This window comes from Melanerpes formicivorus, unplaced genomic scaffold, assembly GCF_026170545.1.
Source record: "Melanerpes formicivorus ecotype bairdi unplaced genomic scaffold, bMelFor1.0.p_v2 SCAF_91, whole genome shotgun sequence".
NCBI classification, from domain to species: domain Eukaryota; kingdom Metazoa; phylum Chordata; class Aves; order Piciformes; family Picidae; genus Melanerpes; species Melanerpes formicivorus.
The window spans coordinates 432,053-452,495 of record NW_027142443.1 but is presented as its reverse complement, the minus strand read 5'-3'; the positions used below and the strand labels follow the sequence as shown (position 1 = coordinate 452,495).

The following is a 20,443-nucleotide window of genomic DNA, read 5'->3' as shown; positions in this document are numbered from 1 at the left end:
TTGAAGGGAAAATCTGCAAGTCAATTTAAAGGACTTTGTCTGAACATAGAATGGAGATGAATTTGGAAAAGGTCCATTTAGTTTGGACTCACCTATGCTCTTCCTAGATTCAGTTTATTGGTGACTGTGGGAAACCTTCAAACTGTATTGTGCTGCACTTCCAAAGTAACATTGGAAACCAGGATCCCTGAAGGCCTTGTGTGGAGAGAGCGGTCTGTGTGGAGATGTTGTTTCTGGGAAAGCTCTGTGAATGTTCTCAAAAAGCTGGGAGTTTTTTCTCTTTTTGTCCCTTGGGTGAGAAAAAGGTGAGCAGGTCCATTCCTTCAATTTGGAGATGAAGCCTACAGTACATCAAGGACAATTGTGGAGAGCAGGGAATAGCAGCCAGGCCTCTGCAGGTCTTCTGAGCACTGAACTTCTGGCTGTGACCAGGCCCAGTTTGATCCCATTCATAGCAACTTGGGCCCTACCCTGAAGGCATCTTGGGTGTGCAAAAGCCTATGCAAAGCAGTGAGGTGGGAAGAGTGACATTTCCTACTCTGCCAACAACTCCTGATGCAGATGACAACATTAACACTGTTATCACTGTTGTAGATGAGTCTGGGAAGATTCTCCCACCAAGTTGCAAGGTTCAGACTGGACAAATTTGCTTTCTAAACTCCTTAGAGAGGAGTCATCCAGTTTTAGCTGCTGACAACAAAGAATTCAGAACTCAGGTTCTGTCCCACATTTGGTTTATTTCAGCTTGTGGAAAAATGTGAAAATGTCCAGACTTTTTGTCTAATCTCCATGTTTGGCAGCCTCTATGGTGATTGGAATAGCATCTTTCAAAGCTTGCCTGCTCATGTAGTTTCATTATCCTCCTGTCTTCAAGATATAAGATAGAACACAGGAAGTTTCACCTCAACATGAGGAGAAATTTCTTTACTGTGAGTGACAGAGTGCTGGAACAGGATGCCCAGAGAGTCTGTGAAGTCTCCTTTGCTGGAGACTTTCAAAGCCAAGCTGGGTGTGTTCCTGTGTGACCTGCCCTAGCTGATCTTGCTTTGGCAGTGGAATTGGCCCCAGTGACTGCGGGAGGTCCCTTCCAAAACCTAACATTCTATGATTCTCTGGGAGGCATCTGGGACCTCACTGTACAAGGTGCCCAGTACTTCTTCATTTTCACTAAGCAAAAGTTCAAATGAAGTTTGGTTACAGTCTGCAGCCTGAGGTCTCCCCTCTCCAGTTTCTTGTGCTCAGCACAAACCAGATTCAATTCAACTTCCTTTTAAACAATTACACAATTACATCAAATATTCTACAAATAAGCTTGTTACATCCCCAACACTCCCCTTTTGCTCTTGTTAAGCAAAGCCACTAATGGTATAAACATTGATCTTTTCTGTTTGCTTGCCAGGGTTTCACTGCTGTTGTTTGGTTTTTGTTATATAAATCAGACTGGCCTCAGTGGAGGCAGCAGTTTGCCTCTCCAAGATGTTGTGTGCATTTCACCCACCTCGTTGTTGGGTCCACAGGTGCTAGTTCAGCAGAGTCAGTGATGAGTTTCTGACCATGGGGGGTTTAGATGCTCTCAGGCATGGATCCTGACTCATGCTGACAGACTGTACTGAGAACCACTCTCCTCTTCTACCTCCATTTCCTCACTGTTGTTCCTCGTTAGCCTAGGTTGATTCTGCCTCTGATCATCCCATCACAAGCTTTGCATATTCCTAGAGCCCTCCTCAAAAATGTCCTTATCATATCTTTGTAGGTTTTATTTTTTTCTCTTTTCCCTTTATAGTTTACAAAGCCTCGGGCTGAAACTGCATGGGTTTACATTTCAGTAGTTCCTTTAATGGCCCATGATTCCATGTCATTAGATCCATGCTTCATGCTGTTGGTCATTGCTGCTCTTTAAGATTTGTGTATCTGGAGTATAATTTCTGAACACTCCTGGTTGTTTCTTCCCTTTTGCAGGAAATATTCTAGGCCATCACTCCTTTACACAGGTTCAGGAGTTCAGGTTTGACCCCTGAGTCCAGGGACCTTCAAAATGTTTCTAATCACAGGTGGCAACATCAGAAGAGAAAGGTCTGTGTGCCTCCAGAAGATGCACCGAGGTTACAGCTGGGAACAGGTTTCACAAAAGTGACAACGTGACAGTGACAAAGCCTAACGTGGGTGCCAGGGGGAAGCAGGTGGCAGGGGAAGACACTTCTCTCAAATCAGGATAGAAAAGGGCTTAAATTGGGTATCTCTGGGTGACGTGCGATACAAAAAGTGAATAAAACATAATCAGAGTGAGGCATCTCAGAAACAGCAGAGTCACTATCACGTGGTGGTGATGGAGAAGATTTTTCTTTACCAAGGGGATTTTACCTTGGCACCAGTCTTTTGGCTCCGCTTTGGCATGGAGAAAGCAGCCGGAAGCAGCAAAGCCCAAGGAAAGAGCTCCGACCAGAGCGGAGGAACCATTCCCGCTGCCGACACTGGGTGGCGGTGTTGACCACGGACTGGCAGCTTCCTCAGCCCGCTCCGGCTCTGCAGCCCTTGCACACAAAAACAGCCGACAGAGCTACCCGCAAAGGGCGGAGGGGAACGCAGCCGGACTGCTCGGGGTCTCGCAGAAGCGCTTCTCTGCCATCCCTGGCAAACAGGACCACGCCTGAGACGCTGCAAATGCCGGCAAGCCTGGAGGACACTGTCTGGCTTTTGGGGAGAGGAATGGCGTGGAACGGGAGAAGGAGCGGAGTAAGCTTCAGGCAGGTGATCTTGTTCCTTCTGTGCTTTTGCGTGTGGCAGAGCGGGGCCGAAAGCCTCCGCTATTCTCTGGCGGAGGAGATGGAGAGGGACTCCTTTGTGGGCAATATTGCCCAGGACCTGGGGCTTACCCCGAGCCAGCTGGCAGCTCGCAAGGCGCGCGTTGTGTCCGAGGGGATCCAGCAGCTTTTCCGCCTCAACCCGAGCACTGGGGCGCTGACGGCCAAGGAGTCTCTGGACCGAGAGGAGATCTGTCCTCAGAGTGAGACCTGCACGCTCTTCTTTAAGGTGTTCTTTGACAACCCGTTGCAGCTGATCCGAGGGGAGGTAGAGATTCTTGACGTGAACGACAACTCCCCAGTGTTCCCAAAGAAAGAAATAGTTTTAGAGATTCTTGAAACGGCACCACCTGGGTCTCGTTTCCCTCTGGAAAGTGCCCGTGACAGGGACGTGGGAAGTAACGGTTTGCAGAACTACAGCCTCGAGTCAAATTCGCATTTCTCCCTTGTTGTAAGAGGAAGGAAAGATGGAACAAAGTACGCTGAGCTCGTCCTAGAGCGTCAGCTCGACCGCGAAGAACAACGAGAGATTCATTTACTCCTGACCGCCACCGATGGAGGATCGCCACCAAAGTCAGGCACAGCTCAGGTCGAGATCGTGGTTCTGGATACCAATGACAACATTCCGGTCTTTGATAGGGAGGTTTATGAAGTACGGCTACTCGAGAGTAGCCCCCCGGGACAGCTAGTGGTGAGAGTCATGGCCACAGACGCCGACGAAAACTTGTACAGTAAATTGCAGTACGTCTTCACCGAAGTACCAGTGCAGTCTAGGGAACTCTTTGATCTCAACGCTGACACGGGAGAGATTCTCGTGGCAGGCAACATAGACTTCGAGGAAACAAAATTCCATGAACTGATGGTGAGAGCCACTGACGGCGGGGGTCTGTATAGTCATTGCAAAGTGCAAGTGGAGGTTGTGGATGTGAACGACAATGCCCCGGAGATACAGCTGACCTCACACACTGCCTCGCTTCCCGAGGACGCTCCGCCACGCACCCTGGTGTCTCTCTTCAGCGTGCGGGATCGGGATTCCGGCGACAACGGCAGGATAGAGTGCACCATCGATGAGGACTTGCCCTTCACTCTCACGCCCACTTTCGATAATTACTACGAGCTGAGAACCAACGCGGCGCTGGACAGAGAGACGACGGCAGATTATAACATCAGCATCCGAGCAACGGACTGGGGTCCGCGGCGCCTGAGCTCTCGGGAGAGTCTGTGGGTGCAGGTGACGGACGTGAACGACAACGCCCCCGCCTTCAGCGAGGAGCTGTACAGCATGTGGGTGACGGAGAACAACAGCCCCATGGTGCGCATCGGCAGCGTGCAGGCCAGCGACGCGGACGCGGGCAGCAACGCCCGCGTGCAGTACGCGCTGGTGCGTGAGGAGGGCCAGGAGCAGGCGGCGGTGTCGGTGAGCTCGGAGAGCGGCGAGGTGTACGTGGTGCGCTCGCTGGACTACGAGCGGGTGCGCGCCTTGGAGGTGTGGGTGAGCGCGGCCGACGGCGGGTCGCCGGCGCTGAGCGCGCGGGCGCTGCTGCGCGTGCTGGTGCGCGACGAGAACGACAACGCGCCGGTGGTGCTGCACCCTGGTGCCGAGAGCGGCGCGGGGGGCGCGGGCGAGCTGGTGCCGCGCTGGGCGCCGGCAGGCTACCTGGTGGCCAAGGTGGTGGCGGTGGACGCGGACGCGGGGCAGAACGCCTGGCTGTCCTACGAGCTGGCCAAGGCCACGGAGCCGGGGCTCTTCCGCCTCGGGCTGCACAGCGGCGAGCTGCGCACGGCGCGGGCCGTGGCCGAGCGCGACGCGCCCCGACACAGGCTCGTCGTGCTCGTGCGAGATCGCGGCCAGCCGCCGCGCTCGGCCAGCGCCACCCTCGCCATCGCCCTGCTCCACGACTTCTCCGACGCCCATGTGCGCCTCAGCCAGGACGCGCCGCCCGCCGAGCCCGACGACACACTCACTCTCTACCTCATCGCCTGCCTGGCCTGCGTCTCCGCGCTCTGCCTGGCCACCGGCCTGGCCGCCCTGCTCATGAAGCTGCGGCGGGACAGGCAGCGACAGGCCGAGCCCTTGCCCACCTTCCCGACGGCTGTCGCCGAGAGCGATGCAGGCTCCCTGCCCCGCAGCTTGGTCTACGACGTGTGCTTGGCCACCGGCACCCTGAGCAGCGACTTTCACTTCCTCGGTCCTCTCTTGCCCTGCTTCCCTGCCGGGATTCCTCCCGGCACTGCTCCACAGCGGAGTTCCATGTGTGCACAAGCAGCATCCAACCCTGGGGACGAAGGCGACTCTACTACACAGGTGAGGGAGTGGTGCGGGCCAAGACAAGGGGCAGTGGGAGTGGGCAGCGGCGGGAGGGGACGTTGAGATCTGGGAGTCCGGGGTGAAGTTTGTTTGGTGGGTTGGGTTTTTTTTTGTTTTGTTTTTTTTTTTTTTTGTTTTTTTTTTTTAACCTAATGTTTAAAGAGCCACTCTGACGAGGAGAGGTTGGAGACAGTCACTGCTGAGGACTTCCCAGCAGATGTCCCCAGTATCGGGGACATCTCCGTTGCCGTCTATGGACTCTCTTAGATGTCTTTGGCATCATTTTATGTGGCCTGAGATCAAGTCTGATGTGGTGTTATTGTGTGAGCATGTTAGTGAGTTGTTTTGACACACCGTGCAGAGTTCTCTGGATTCAGAGCAGGCTTCATTGCTATTAGTTTTCCAGGCATCTGTGTAGCACTTCACAAGACTCCATAAGGTGAACATATGTGAAGGCCCAGAAACACCATTTTAGTGCCACCCCACAAACTATCCTTGTATTTCAACATTAAGCAGCATTTTACTAACTACCTGAAATTTTTATTTTGGGGCTCTTATTATCTGAAATTACTCCCTCAGAATCATAGAAGTTTTGTACCAGCATCTTTGTGATGTCCACAACAGAGGTTTGTTTCTGGATTTAAATTTTCCCTGTTCATGTCAGAGCCTCAGCACCTGCTCCAAACCATTCTTTGGTTCTGGGTAGAGAAGAGTGGTGTCACACATGCAGTCGTAGTAGACTTGCCGTCTATGCTTCTGCAGATGACTGCTTACCTTTCACAGCCTCACCTCTGTGTTCTTTGCAGGCTTCCCTCTCTGAAGACACGAGTTCCAGACCACCTGAAGCAGCTTGCGCTGCCAATAGGGGCGTGGAACTAAATGCTGGTTCTGATCAAAGCCCTTGGCTCACGCATCAGTAAGCGAGGAGAAAATGAGCCTCTCTTCACCAGCTATCGTCCTCACAGGGAAAGAAAACAGAGTGACCAAATACCCTCCAAAAATAAAGCAGCAGAGAGCTATAAATCTTCTCTGTGAGAGAGCAAAACCTTCTCATCCTCTTGATCAGTACTGTACTCATGTAGATATTTTGCAGTTGTGACATGGATGGAGGAGGACTTTTTTTGCATGCTGATTACACTGAGACTTGATGCATGATTGTAAGAGTACTACTGCTTCCTAACCTAAATCTCCCCTGCATCACCATGTCTGTGTATTTTGTCTTAAGAAGAGTTTAATAGTGAAATAGTCAAAGTGTATTTAGCTTTCTTCAGCCTGGTCAAGATCAGGCAAACAGATCTTCAGCAGAATTCAGTGGTGCTTGCAAAGGAGTTGTTTAATAACAGGCAGAAGCTGATTACATTAGAAACAGCTGACATTGGCACTCTCATGCTTGAAGAGGAGTTTACAGGTTCTCCTGGCTCTGAAGGGTGGACTTTGAGCAATGTGTGCTTCTTGCACATTGTAAAGCTGAAATGAACATTCAGGACTTGTTTGGTTTTTTTTTCTATTGTTATAGGCAATTAAACTAATTGTTGTTTCTCATTTACTAGGCTTTTACAAGTATTTAGGGTGCTGTAGAGTATAGGACATCAAGAAGCTTTCTATTTTCCTTTCATCTTTGCACCGGTCATGATCTGTAAAGTTCTGTGATATTTGCTGCCTCTCACATCTTCTAAAAGTCAAATACCTAATGATACAAAACAGTAAAACCTACATGGAGCTCCTTCAGCTGTGTGCGCTGTGTGGAAGATCACTTTTCATAGGCATTGGTGAGGAAATCACCACCCCAAGAGCAGCATTTCAGGAAGAAGTCCTTGCCTTTGGAATGGATTTTATGGAGGAGAAATCAGAATGACTTGAAAATTTGTCTTTCTCAGAGGAATGTGTGTTCAGGCCCACTTCAGGTCTGACCACAAGTTAAAGCATAGTTTTAAAGGCATTGCCCAAATGTCTCCTAAACACTGGCCAGCTTGGGGCACTGAACACCTCTCTAGGGAGCTTGTTCCAGTGTTTAACCAACTTCTCTCTAAAGATATGCAAATGCTTCCTAATTTCCAGGCTGAACCTCCTCTGATGCAGCTTTGAGCCCTTCCCTTACATCCCTTCGCTGGAGATGCAGAAGAAGAGACCTTCTCTGGATACATCCTTCTTAAATTGTGAGGTCTGGAATCACACCCAGTAGTCAAGGTCAGGCTGCATCAGTAGGAACACAGTAGGATAATCATCTCTTTAGACTACCTGCTCACACTGTGTTTGATGCACCCTAGGATGTGATTTGTCCTCTTGGCTGCCAGGGCAGGCTGATGATATGCCTTGGGTCTTCTGTCAACCAGCACCCCCAGATCCCTTTCTGCAGGGCTGCTCTCCAGATACTCCTCTCCCCATTTTATGCCACTGATGATTCTTCAATACTCCCAACTATTGAGATCCCATTGCAAGGCCTCTTTTCCTTTAGGCGAGTCAAAAGCACCTCACACTTTGATATAATCAGCAAAGCTTGTAAAGGTGCATTCAACTGCTGCATGCAGATTATTTATATATGCATGGAACTGGACGTAGAAAGAGCCCTGAGGAACACCACCAGTGACTGCTAGGCAAGCAGATGTAGCTGCATTTGCTACAACCCCTGAAGACCTCTGCTTCAGAAAATACATCATTGAGCACTCCCTGAACCTGCTCCTCTGCCAGCTGGACATCATGTCCAGAAAGAAGATGTGAGGGACATTATTAAAGACCTTATGAAAATGCAGGACAGCAATATTCACCACCTCCTCTTCATGCAGTGGGAGGGTGGCTATCGAATCAGTTGCACAGGAGTTTCCCTCTCAGTAGTTCCCAGGGTGATCTTCTCCATAATGATTCCAGGTCAGGCAAAAAGGATCATTAGTTCCTGGGTCTTTTCTCATGTACTTCTTGCAAAATAGAAGAACATTGTTTGGTTTCCAGTCAACAAGGACCTTCCCAGAATGTCAATGTCTTTGGTACAAGAGGGAGAGTGTCCCATCATAACATCCTCTAGCACTTTCAGTACTCTGGGGAGAATCCTATCACCCCCTCCTAAACACCGCATTGACTTGTGAACATTCAGCAATGTGGCTGGTCCTGTACAATTTCAGTGCTCATAAAAGGAAATGCACTGTTCCCACACTCATGGTCCTCTGACTCAGTGCAGTGGGCAGCCCAAGTACCTTATCACAGACTGGAACTGTACAGAGTTGTGAAGATGCGGTCATTGTGGAAAACAGTCTTTTTCTTATGTTTAGATATAATCTCCTATGCTCCAGCTTGCACTCTTGCTGCTTGTCCTATCATTGGACATGACTGAGAAGAGACTAGCTCCATCCTCCTGACACTCACTCTTCACCTCTTTATAAACATTAAAGAGATCAGCCCTCAGTCTCATCCAAGCTAAAGAGCCCCAGGTCCCTCAGCCTTTCCTCACAAAGAAAATGTTCCAGTCCCTTAATCATCTTTGTGACTTTGTGCTGGACTTTTCCAAGCCACTCTTCCCTGTCCTTCTTGAACTGAGGGACCCAGAACTGAGGGACCCTGGACACAATATTCCAGATGCAGCCTCACTAGGCATTTTTGCCCCTTCTTCTTCTTCTCTGTGAACTGTGCCTAAGCCTTGTCTTGCCTGTTCCTCCTCAGAAGAACTGTCACCCGGTGTCTAATAACAGATTGTTTGAATGTGTAGCACAGAATATTGGGAACCCCTCACACTATGTTGTGCTGCAGTTCCAAAGTGTAATATTGGAAACCAGGATCCCCTTGTGTGTGGAATTGAAATAAAGAGAATACCTGCAGGCCTTGTGTGGAGACAGTGGTCTTTGTAGGGATGTTGTTTCTGAGAAAGGTGTGAATATTCTCAACAGGGTGGGATTTTTTTTTCCTGCTTTTGTGCCTTGGCTGAGGTAAGGGTGACAAGGACCATTCCTTCAGGCTGGAGATGAAGTTTATCAGATTGGAGTTGAGGCTGTTCAAGCTTCAGAAGGTAAGGCTCTGAGGAGACCTTATTGTGGCCTTTCAGTATCTTAAGGGGGCCTACAAGCAAGCTGGTGAGGGACTTTTTAGGGTGTCAGGTAGTGATAGGACTGTTGGGGTGGGTGGGGTGGAGCAAAACTAGAAGTGGGTAGATTGAGATTGGATGTTAGGAAGAAGTTCTTCCCCATGAGGATGGCGAGACATTGGAAGAGGTTACCCAGAGAGTGGTGGCAGCCTCATCCCTGGAGGTTTTTAAGGCCAGGCTGGATGTGGCTCTGAACAACCTGCTGAAGTGTGAGGTGTCCCTGCCCATGGCAGGGCGGTTGGAACTGGATGATCCTTGAGGTCCCTTCCAACCCTAACAATTCCATGATTCTATGATTCTTATAGTGTCAGGACAATTGTGCAGAGAAGGGTAGGACTCTGTGAGTCTTCTCAGCATTGAGATTCTGCCCACCACCACCCCCACCCCACCCCCATCCCCGGGTCTTGACTTTTAAAAGTTCTCTCCATTTCCTGTTTTTTAAGAGTTAGACTGGTTTTGAACACTTCTCCAGTACATTGTATCTGCATTTCCCAGAGGTCAACGCAGGCTCTGCAAAAGCAATCTCAATCTAAATCGAATCTTATTGTCAGTGATGGGAGCCTGATCCTGGGATTTTGCTCACCATTCACAGAGTCTGGTTCTCACTAGGAAGTTTGCCAGTTCACTCTCCCCTTCCACCTCCATTCCTTTTACATCCTCTCTTGACTGACTTTAATCTTGACTCTAAAAAACCTCACAATAAGCTTTACCTTTTAGCTAGAACCTTGCTAAACATCTCGTAACAACTTTGCTCTTTCTAATCAGACATTTCACAGAATCACACAGAATCACCAAGGTTGGAAGAGACCTCAAAGATCATCAAGTCCAACCTGTCACCACAGACCTCATGACTAAACCATGGCACCAAGTGCCACGTCCAATCCCCCCTTGAACACCTCCAGGAATGGTGACTCCACCACCTCCCTGGGCAGCCCATTCCAATGGCTAACAACTCTCTCAGTGAAGAACTTTCTCCTCACCTTGAGCCCAAACTTCCCCTGGCACAGCTTGAGACTGTATTTCTAATCATCCAAGATTAAGTCTTTTCCCTTTATCCCTTACAAAATTACTGTATGAATCTCTTGGAGTTTACACTTGAATGGTTGCTTTAACGGCCCATCCATCGGTGTCATTAGATCGCTACTTACTGCTGTTGTCCAAGTTCCTTCTTTTTAAAGATTTGTATCTCATGCTCTGATTAAGGAACTCCTCCATTTACCTTTTGCATGAAATAACTGACCAGTTCAAGTGAGACATCTGAGAACAGGAACGCGAAAGGATTTCTAAGACCAGGTGGTAACATCAGAGGAGAAATGTCTGTGTGCCTCCAGAACATGAGAGCGAGTTACAGAGTGTCGATGTTTTTGTGCAGCTAGCGACATGTTTCACAAATGCACTAAATTGTGGCTCAGCTCATCCTGCGTGTCAAGGTCAGTAGGTGGCAGAGGAGGACACTCAATTCAGGACTGAAACGAGGTTTTTGTCCATTTTGGGGGGCGATTTATGACACTATATCTGAAAAAATATAATTAGGGGGATGTATCATAGGAACGGCATTGGTGATGGCAAGGGATGATGGCGAAGGCTTCCTTTCGGGATTTTTCCCTGACACCAGTCTTTTGGCTCCGTTTGGTACCAAGAGAGCAGTTGGAAGCAGCTAAACCCGAGGCAGCGTTGCCAGCCAGAAGCAGAGGAACTATTCCCGCTGCTGACGCTGGGTGGCGGTGTTGACCACGGACCGGCAGCTTCCTCTGCCCGCCCAGGCTCTGCAGCACTGGCACACAAAAACAGCTGAGAAAGCTGCTCGGGAAAGGCGGAGGGGAACGCAGCCGAACTGCTCGGGGGCTTGGAGAAGACCTTCTCCGTAGTCCCTGACAAATACTGGGACGCTGCTTGCAAATACCTACAAGCCGGGAGGACGCTGTCTGGCTTTTGTGGAGCGGAATGGCGTGGAACGTGAAGCAGAGCAGAAGCAGCCTCAGGCAAGTGATCTTGTTCCTTCTGTGCGTTTGCGTGTGGCAGAGCGGGGCCGAAAGCCTCCGCTATTCTCTGGCGGAGGAGATGGAGAGGGACTCCTTTGTGGGCAATATTGCCCAGGACTTAGGGCTTACTCCGAGCCAGCTGGCAGCTCGCAAGGCGCGCGTTGTGTCCGAGGGGAACCAGCAGCTTTTCCGCCTCAACCCGAGCACCGGAGTGCTGACGGCCAAGGAGTCTCTGGACCGAGAGGAGATCTGTCCTCAGAGCGAGACCTGCACTCTTTTTTTTACTGTCTTCTTGGACAATCCTTTAGAGCTGATCGGAGGGGAGGTGGTGGTTGTTGACGTGAATGACAATTCCCCCACGTTCCCAGAGAAGGAGATGGTTTTAGAGATTCTTGAAACCACATCTCCGGGTTACCGTTTTCCTCTGGAAAGAGCGCAGGATACTGATATGGGCAGCAACAGTTTACAGAATTACAGCCTCGGGTCTAATTCGCATTTCTCCCTTGCTATCAAAACAAGGAATGATGGAGAAAAATATGCCGAGCTCGTACTGGATCGGCAGCTGGACCGAGAAGAACAACCGGTCCTGAATTTACTGCTGACAGCCACAGACGGAGGCTCTCCACCCAAGTCAGGCACGGCTCAGATCCGGATCGTGGTGCTTGATGCCAATGACAACACCCCGATGTTCAGTCAGGAGGTCTACGAGGTGCGCCTGGCCGAGAACAGCCCCGTGGGGCAGCTGGTGGTCAGAGTGGCCGCCACGGATCCCGACGAAGGGTCCAATGGGAAAGTGCAGTACACCTTCACACAGATATCAAAAGGATCTCGGCACCTCTTCGTACTGAACGCTGAGACGGGAGAAATCCGGGTGGCAGGAAACCTGGACTTTGAAGAAATAAAAAAACACGAGATGATGGTGAAGGCCGCCGATGGTGGGGGCCTCTCTGCGCATTGCAAAGTGCTGGTGGAGATCGTGGACGTGAATGACAACGCCCCGGAGATACAGCTGACCTCACACACTGCCTCCATTCCCGAGGACGCTCTGCCACGCACCCTGGTGGCCCTCTTCAGCGTGCGGGATCGGGATTCCGGCGACAACGGCAGGACAGAGTGCACCATCGATGGGGACTTGCCCTTCACTCTCACGCCCACCTTCGGCAATTTTTACGAGCTGAGAACCAACGCGGCGCTGGACAGAGAGACGACGGCAGAGTATAACATCAGCATCCGAGCGACGGACTGGGGCCCGCGGCGCCTGAGCTCTCGGCAAAGCCTGTGGGTGCAGGTGACGGACGTGAACGACAACGCCCCCGCCTTCAGCCAGGAGCTGTACAGCATGTGGGTGACGGAGAACAACAGCCCCATGGTGCGCATCGGCAGCGTGCAGGCCAGCGACGCGGACGCGGGCAGCAACGCCCGCGTGCAGTACGCGCTGGTGCGTGAGGAGGGCCAGGAGCAGGCGGCGGTGTCGGTGAGCTCGGAGAGCGGCGAGGTGTACGTGGTGCGCTCGCTGGACTACGAGCGGGGTGCGCGCCTTGGAGGTGTGGGTGAGCGCGGCCGACAGCGGGTCGCCGGCGCTGAGCGCGCGGGCGCTGCTGCGCGTGCTGGTGCGCGACGAGAACGACAACGCGCCGGTGGTGCTGCACCCTGGTGCCGAGAGCGGCGCGGGGGGCGCGGGCGAGCTGGTGCCGCGCTGGGCGCCGGCAGGCTACCTGGTGGCCAAGGTGGTGGCGGTGGACGCGGACGCGGGGCAGAACGCCTGGCTGTCCTACGAGCTGGCCAAGGCCACGGAGCCGGGGCTCTTCCGCCTCGGGCTGCACAGCGGCGAGCTGCGCACGGCGCGGGCCGTGGCCGAGCGCGACGCGCCCCGACACAGGCTCGTCGTGCTCGTGCGAGACCGCGGCCAGCCGCCGCGCTCGGCCAGCGCCACCCTCGCCATCGCCCTGCTCCACGACTTCTCCGACGCCCATGTGCGCCTCAGCCAGGACGCGCCGCCCGCCGAGCCCGACGACACACTCACTCTCTACCTCATCGCCTGCCTGGCCTGCGTCTCCGCGCTCTGCCTGGCCACCGGCCTGGCCGCCCTGCTCATGAAGCTGCGGCGGGACAGGCAGAGACAGGCCGAGTCCTTGCCCACCTTCCCGACGGCTGTCGCCGAGAGCGACGCAGGCTCCCTACCCCGCAGCCTTGTCTACGACGTGTGCTTGGCCACCGGCACCCTGAGCAGCGACTTTCACTTCCTCGGTCCGCTCTTGCCCTGCTTTCCTGCCGGGATTCCCCCCGGTATGGCCCCACAGAGGAGCTCGGTGTGCTCGCAAGCGGTGTCCAACCCCGGGGAAGAAGGCGACTGGTCTGCACAGGTGAGGAACAGAATCGAGCAGTAGCGAGACAGAGAAGGGAGGGGTCATTGCGAGGTTAGGGATTGAGCCCTGGGAGTCAGGGGTGTCGGGTTTGTGGGTAGCTGTTTTTTAATGGGACTTCTGGAAGGGAGGAGGTTATACAGAGAGCCTGGAGAGTGCTTCTGGTGGATGTCTCAGCTGCTTCTGAACTCCTGACTGACCTCACCCCTCTGCATCCTGGTTTATGCCATGAGATCAAATCTTCTGGGGTGGTATGACTGGTTCAGAGAGATTGTGGGTCCTTTCCATGTAGTGTTTACAGCTCTTTAGGAGTCAGAACTGGAAGTACACCGCACCTAGGGACATGTCCTCCTAGAACAGATAGAACCTGGAATGTAGTGGTCCTGTCTAGCATTAACAAAGACAGTGTTGTAAGGGTATGTCGCATCGCTGATATCACCACCTGAACTGCTCTTAGGAACTATTGCTTGGCACCAGTTAGGAACTTGTTCTTGGCACTAGGAAGAGCTGTTCACCAGGCTGGTGGCAGTGCTGAATACAGTCTGTCTGACAAGGTGCTGGAGGCCAGACAAGGTGCTGGAGGCCATGAAGCATTTTGTCTCAGTTAAAATTTTGACTTATATTTCTATTTGCTATGGGCGGACAGTACAGGCCACAGAGATATAATTCCCAGGTATTTGTGAAGCACCCACCTGCTACCTTTCTAGCACAGACAGGTGATTCTGGACAGCATCAGCATTCTTCAAAATGCTGATGTGAAGTTAGTCATAACCCTTTTTAGGTCAGAAACCCAGCACCTGGTCCAAACTGCTCGTTGGCTCTGGATAGAGAAGGGCGGTGTGAAAGACAGTGGTTACCAGTATTACTTCTAAGCTTCGTGTTTACCTTCCATGCACATATTACAATCTCTCTCTTCTTTGAAGGCTCCACTCTCCCAAGGTATGGATCCTAGACTTGCCAAAGCAGCTTGTGCTGCAAACAATGAAATGGAGTTAAATGTCAATTCTGAACAAAACCCTTGTCTCACCCATCAGTAAGTGAAGAGAAAGACAAGCTTGTCTGTCCTCACCAACTGATGCCCTCACTGGGAAGAAAGAAAAAGAGACCAAACATGGACTAAAAATGTATCAGGGAGGTATAAGTCTTTGAGAGAGAGCAAACCCCCTCTGCCCTCAAGCAGTATTTTACTCCTGTAGGTATTTTGCAGTTGTTACATGGATGGAGGGAGGACTGTATTGCGTGCTGATTACAACAAGACTTGGTTCATGTTTGTGAGGGGAATACTGTAAGAGAAATACTGCAGACTGAAAGCAGAGCTTCAAGGTAACTTTGTCCTACATCCTATTTTCTGTGTTGTGGGTTGGGTTTTGGTGTGGCTCTGTAACAATGTTTTAATTGTCTTCAGTCTGGTCAGTCCCAGGCAAACGGATATGCAGCAGAATGCAGTGGTCCTTGCAAAGGAATTGCTTAATAACAGGCAGAAGCTGGTTACATTAGAAATGGCTGACATTGGCATACCACTTCTGCTTAAGCAGGAGTTTACAGGTATTCCTGGCTCTGAAGAGTGAGCTTTGAGCAGTGTGTGGGTTTGGTGTTTTGGGTTTTGTTGTTGTGTTGGGATTTTTTAGCATGAAGCTGAAATGTGTATTCCAGAGTTTCGAACATAATGTCACAGACAATTCATATCACTCTTTGTGGTTTTGCTGTAAAATTTGCTAAGGCATTTACAGGGAGATTAAGACACTGTAGAGGCCATCAAGCAGCTTTCTGTTTTCCTTTCTTTAACTGGTACTCATTTATAAAGTTGTGTGATATTTCCTTTTAAGTGTGAAATGCCTGATAGCAGAAAAAAATAAACCAAGACAATAAAAACTACTTAGACCTCCCTTGGCTGAGTGTGCTGTCTGGGAGATCACTTGTCACAGCCATTGCCAAGGAAATTGCATCCCTAAAAGCAGGATTTCAGGAAGAAATGCAAGCCTTTGTCGCGGATGTTATGGAGGGGGAACCAGGGCAACGTGGACATAGGCCATTCTCAGGTGTTGGATCAAAGTGGAGGGCTCCCAGCCTGCGAGATTGTGAATTAGGGAAACAATCTTGGTCTGTTTCAGAAATACATGAACGTTGCTGTGGTTCATGACCCAGATCATTCTGCATAATGGACACCTTCAACCATGCACATCTTGTTATGTCAAACAGCATAAAAGCTCCATGTGCACAAAGAGATCTGTTCTTTTTTTGTCCAAGCCTGGACCAGCAGCTTGATCCAGCAGCAGGAGGTTGCTTTGCTGCTTCCTTGAATACTTTCCACAGAGGATTCCCAGATGGATGCTGTTTATCATCATGGCATGGCAATAGCAAGGCCAGTGCTTTGGCTCTCTGCTTTCCTTTCCATGTCACTCACTCAAAATCAGCTTCAGAACAGGCCCAAGTAGCAGTGAGTTCAAGTTCCTGAAGCCCATCTGGCCAGCCTGCCAAGACAGCACTGTGCCATGGTTGGAGGCACCAATGTTGCCCTTCCTCAAGCAATATTATGCTTCATCTTTGCTACAGCCATTTCTGCAGTGCTTCAAGAATGAGGTCAGATCTGAGGCCCCAGCTAAGTTCTTCTGTCACTTGCTGTCCAGTCACTTGTTGACCTCTTATTCTATGCTGAGATGCAATGACAAGGTTGGGCAGACAAATCACTTGCTCAGTGGACTGCACATGGCAGTTGGGTTTGAATGGTGTTGGGAGAGAATGTTATAGAATGTTGTAGAAGGTAGTAGAAGTAGGGGAAGGGAAGGGAAGGGAAGGGAAGGGAAGGGAAGGGAAGGGAAGGGAAGGGAAGGGAAGGGAAGGGAAGGGAAGGGAAGGGAAGGGAAGGGAAGGGAAGGGAAGGGAAGGGAAGGGAAGGGAAGGGAAGGGAAGGGAAGGGAAGGGAAGGGAAGGGAAGGGAAGGGAAGGGAAGGGAAGGGAAGGGAAGGGAAGGGAAGGGAAGGGAAGGGAAAGGAAGGGAAGGGAAGGGAAGGGAAGGGAAGGGAAGGGAAGGGAAGGGAAGGGAAATCAACACCTTCCCCTCCACTTCCCTTCATCAAGGGTTTGGGATGTTGGCCTTTTTCACCCGGCAGGCTGCCAGCTGGGGAGGTGGGGATGTCACTGGTTTCTGCTGCTGCTTCTGCATTTTGCTGCATTTCTGCAAACAGACTAAGTGTCGTAGTTTGGGCTGGGTGCCCTCTGCTACAGGGGTGTTTCCTGTGTCCAGAAGTCCAGCCCAGTGGGTGGACACAGGAAATTAGGTTATTTCCTACCATGATCCCTTGCACCATTATAAGTTCCGCGGCGGGATCTGGCACTTCCTCTTTCCTTCCTCCTCGCCACCGGGTAACTGGGGTGGAGATCTCCCGGCCATGGGCCTGGTTAGGCCCAAGGCCACGGGGGGATGTGCAGTCTCAGATCTGGCCAGCTGAGACTAGCCTAGTAGTGGGGGGGGGGAAGGAGGAGCCCTGGGGGTTTGGGTGCACCCCCAGGTGGGGATGGGATTTCTCTGGGTCTGTTTTTTGGGTCTCTCTCTCTTGTCACTGTATTTTTAGTTTTTTTTTTCTGCACGCACTCACTGTTCTATTTAAACTTTCCATCACCTTTGCAATCCGTTTGTTTGAGTCATTATTTCTGCGCGTGGTGGGGAGGGGGTCTGCCCCAACCCATTACATTTTGGCGCACCAACGTGGGGCTGGCTGTTGTGCCCACTCTGCAGATCGATTGCAAAGGATGGAGAGTTTAAATTCAGTTCTGGGCGTCGGTTTGGGTTTGGCAGTTGGGGGCTCAAGTGATGTTGCCGGGGCGGCCGTGTAAGCTCTTGTGGATTGTGGGGGGATGACTGGTGCGCTGCCGGTGGCACGGACCTCCTGCTATTTCAGGCAGGGGTGGTTCTCGACCATCGGCATCGGGGGTACCGCTTGAGAACGCGGAACCTGCCCCTCCTCCGCGGCGGGAAGCGAAGTGGGGGAGGGGCAGCGGCGAGCAGATCAGAGTCAGGTCCGTTCTCGCTGCGGGGATAGAGCCAGCCGCTGCGAGCGGGCGAGCCAGCTCCCGAAGCCCCGGGGGGCCGACGGGGACTCCAGCTGGAAAGCCATTTTCAAGGGCTCTGAGAACGCGCGTATGGCTTTCGCTGGAGAAGCCGTTTGAGTGTCCGAGGGGTGGAAGTGATTTTGATTCTGCGCCGCGGCGGCAGAGGTGGGCGGAGCCCTGCTGCGGGGCGAGCGGCGGCAGCGGATCCGGCCGTGCGCTCGGGCTGCGGCGGGCCCGGCCCTAGTCTCTTCCCCGACTTTTTCAGACGAGTTCCGAAAATGGCGCCGAGCGCCTGGCTCCACCTCCCTTCTTCTCAGTGAGCTGTGGTGCAGCCCCTCCCTTTCTGGTGGGGGGGGGGGGTGTGCAGCCGGATGCTGTCTTGCTTTGGTACGGGTACGCCTAGTGGGGGGGCGGAGTACCTCGGACAAGCATCCGTGTAGTTTGGACCGCAGTTGGAAGTGATTGGTTGCGGCACCCTGGATGGATTGAAAAAGGCAGTCGTGGGTTGGATGGTTTCGACTGGCCTGCCCCAGGGGTGGAGAATATGCTGCCGAGTGACCATGGGTGAAAAGTAGAGGCTTGGCTGAGAAGTCGTGAGGCTGTTCCAGGTGACCAGGATGCCCAACGGATCCATGGAGAACTTGCACCGCAGGAGAATGAGTTCTGCATCGCCGGGAGGTTCCATTGGATGAAGGAAGAAGAACTGGAATGGACAGACACTAGAGCCTGACTGAGAGACTGTTTGAGTGGACGCCCAGATGAAGACACGGACTTCGCCGGACATGTAATCAGTTTTCTGATTTGATGATGTGTTTGGGTGCAGGCATCATGGTTTGAAATAAGGGGTGGATCTTGTCGTAGTTTGGGCTGGGTGCCCTCTGCTACAGGGGTGTTTCCTGTGTCCAGAAGTCCAGCCCAGTGGGTGGACACAGGAAATTAGGTTATTTCCTACCATGATCCCTTGCACCATTATAAGTTTTGCGGCGGGGTCTGGCACTTCCTCTTTCCTTCCTCCTCGCCACCGGGTAACTGGGGTGGAGATCTCCCGGCCATGGGCCTGGTTAGGCCCAAGGCCACGGGGGGATGGGCAGTCTCAGATCTGGCCAGCTGAGACTAGCCTAGCAGTGGGGGGGGGGAAGGAGGAGCCCTCGGGGTTTGGGTGAACCCCCAGGTGGGGATGGGATTTCTCTGGGTCTGTTTTTTGGGTCTCTCTCTCTCTTGTCACTGTATTTTTAGTTTTTTTTTTCTGCACGCACTCACTGTTCTATTTCAACTTTCCATCACCTTTGCAATCCGTTTGTTTGAGTCATTATTTCTGCGCGTGGTGGGGAGGGGGTCTGCCCCAACCCATTACACTAAGGCAATTGTGCATTGTATTATCTCATTAAATCCCTGATCTCAACCCAGGGATTTTTTTTTTGTGTTAATTTCCCTCCCATCTATGTGGGGAAATGGGGCTTGTGAGAGAGGGCTATGTTAACCCAGGACACGCTGATGTATTTAAACAGGATATGACTTTCCCTCTTGGCTGCCAGAGCTCACTGCTGACCTGGTTTTGGCTTACTGTCAACTGGCAGCCCCAGACCCCTTTCTGTGGGGCTGCTCTCCAATCACTCCTCTTCACATTTATACTTGTGCCCCATGTTACTCTATCCCAGGTGCAGACTCTGGCATTTGGACTTGTTCTATTTCATGCCATTGATGATTCCTCAGCACTCCAGTATATCTAGAGGTCACTGCAAGGCCTCTTTTTCCTGAAGACAGTCAACAGCAGTCCCCAGTATGGTATTGTCAACAAAGGTGTGAATGGTGTATTCATCTCCTGCATCCAGCTCATACATATATATTCTGAACAGAAAATGAACCCTGAGGACAGCACTCATTCCTGGCTGCCAACCATATGTAGCTACCCAATCACTACAACCTTTTGGTTCTTGACTTTCAGCCAGTTGGTTCTTCAGCAAGCACACCATGAAACTGCCCACCTTAATCTTTGATGTGTCCAAGAGGATGCTGTGAGGAAGAGCAGCAAAAGCTTTATGAAGATTTGGAAAAACAACATGCACCACCATGCTTTCATTCTGTAGCCAGCCGACCTTATCATAGAAGGATATAACATTAAACAGCACTGAACCTATGTTGACTGGACCTGATGACTGCACTGCTCTTGAAATTATTTTCAGCAGTACCCATGATGATCTCCTCCAGTGACTGAGTTCAGCCTAAAATATGTGTGGGTTCCCTGCTCTTCCCTTAACCTTTTTGTAAATGGAAGAGCACTGACAAGTTTCCAGTCAGCAGGGATCTATCTGTGCATTCTTCCAAGATGGAGAACATTTGCCCTTTCTCCTTCTGCTCTGTGAACTGTGCTTGAGCCTTGTCTCACCTGATCCTTTATAGAAGGACTGGCACCCCAGGTGTAACAACATATTGTTTGAATGCAGGCATGAATCATGGAGTATTGGAAAACTCCCACACTGCGTTGTTTTGCAGTTCCAAAAGGTGACACTGCAACCCAGGATCCCCTTGTCTGTGAAACTGAAATACAGAGAACAGCTGAAGGCCTTGTGTGGAGACAATGGTCTATGTAGAGATGCTGTTTCTAGGAAAGCTCTGTGAATGTTCTCAAACGAGTTAGAGTTTTTCCTACTGTTGTCCTTTGACTGAGGTAAGGGTGAGCAGGTACATTCCTTTAGTTTGGAGACGAGACCTATAATGGAAAATCAGGACAATTGTGGGGAGCAGGGAATGGCTGGCAGGCTTCTTTGAATTTTCTGAGCACTGAGCTTCTGGCTCCCTTAAGAGCAGTTGTGAGTGTGCAAAGATCTCTAGCAGAGAAGGGAAAGGTGAGCTTTGCAACTCTCCCAACA

At 51.4% G+C, this 20,443-nt stretch overlaps 1 protein-coding gene and 1 pseudogene across 1 annotated transcript; both read left to right on the top strand.

The window, feature by feature from the left end:
• The first annotated feature begins 2,706 nt into the window (after positions 1 to 2,706).
• On the top strand, positions 2,707 to 6,800 carry LOC137455124 (protocadherin beta-15-like). The gene is made up of 2 exons (XM_068165679.1): positions 2,707 to 5,106; positions 5,916 to 6,800. The coding sequence occupies exons 1-2, from the start codon at positions 2,707 to 2,709 to the stop codon at positions 6,027 to 6,029; spliced, it is 2,514 nt and encodes an 837-aa protein (XP_068021780.1). The 3' UTR covers positions 6,030 to 6,800.
• A 4,191-nt stretch (positions 6,801 to 10,991) lies between these two features.
• On the top strand, positions 10,992 to 15,379 carry LOC137455079 (protocadherin beta-15-like; annotated as a pseudogene).
• Positions 15,380 to 20,443: the final 5,064 nt, after the last annotated feature.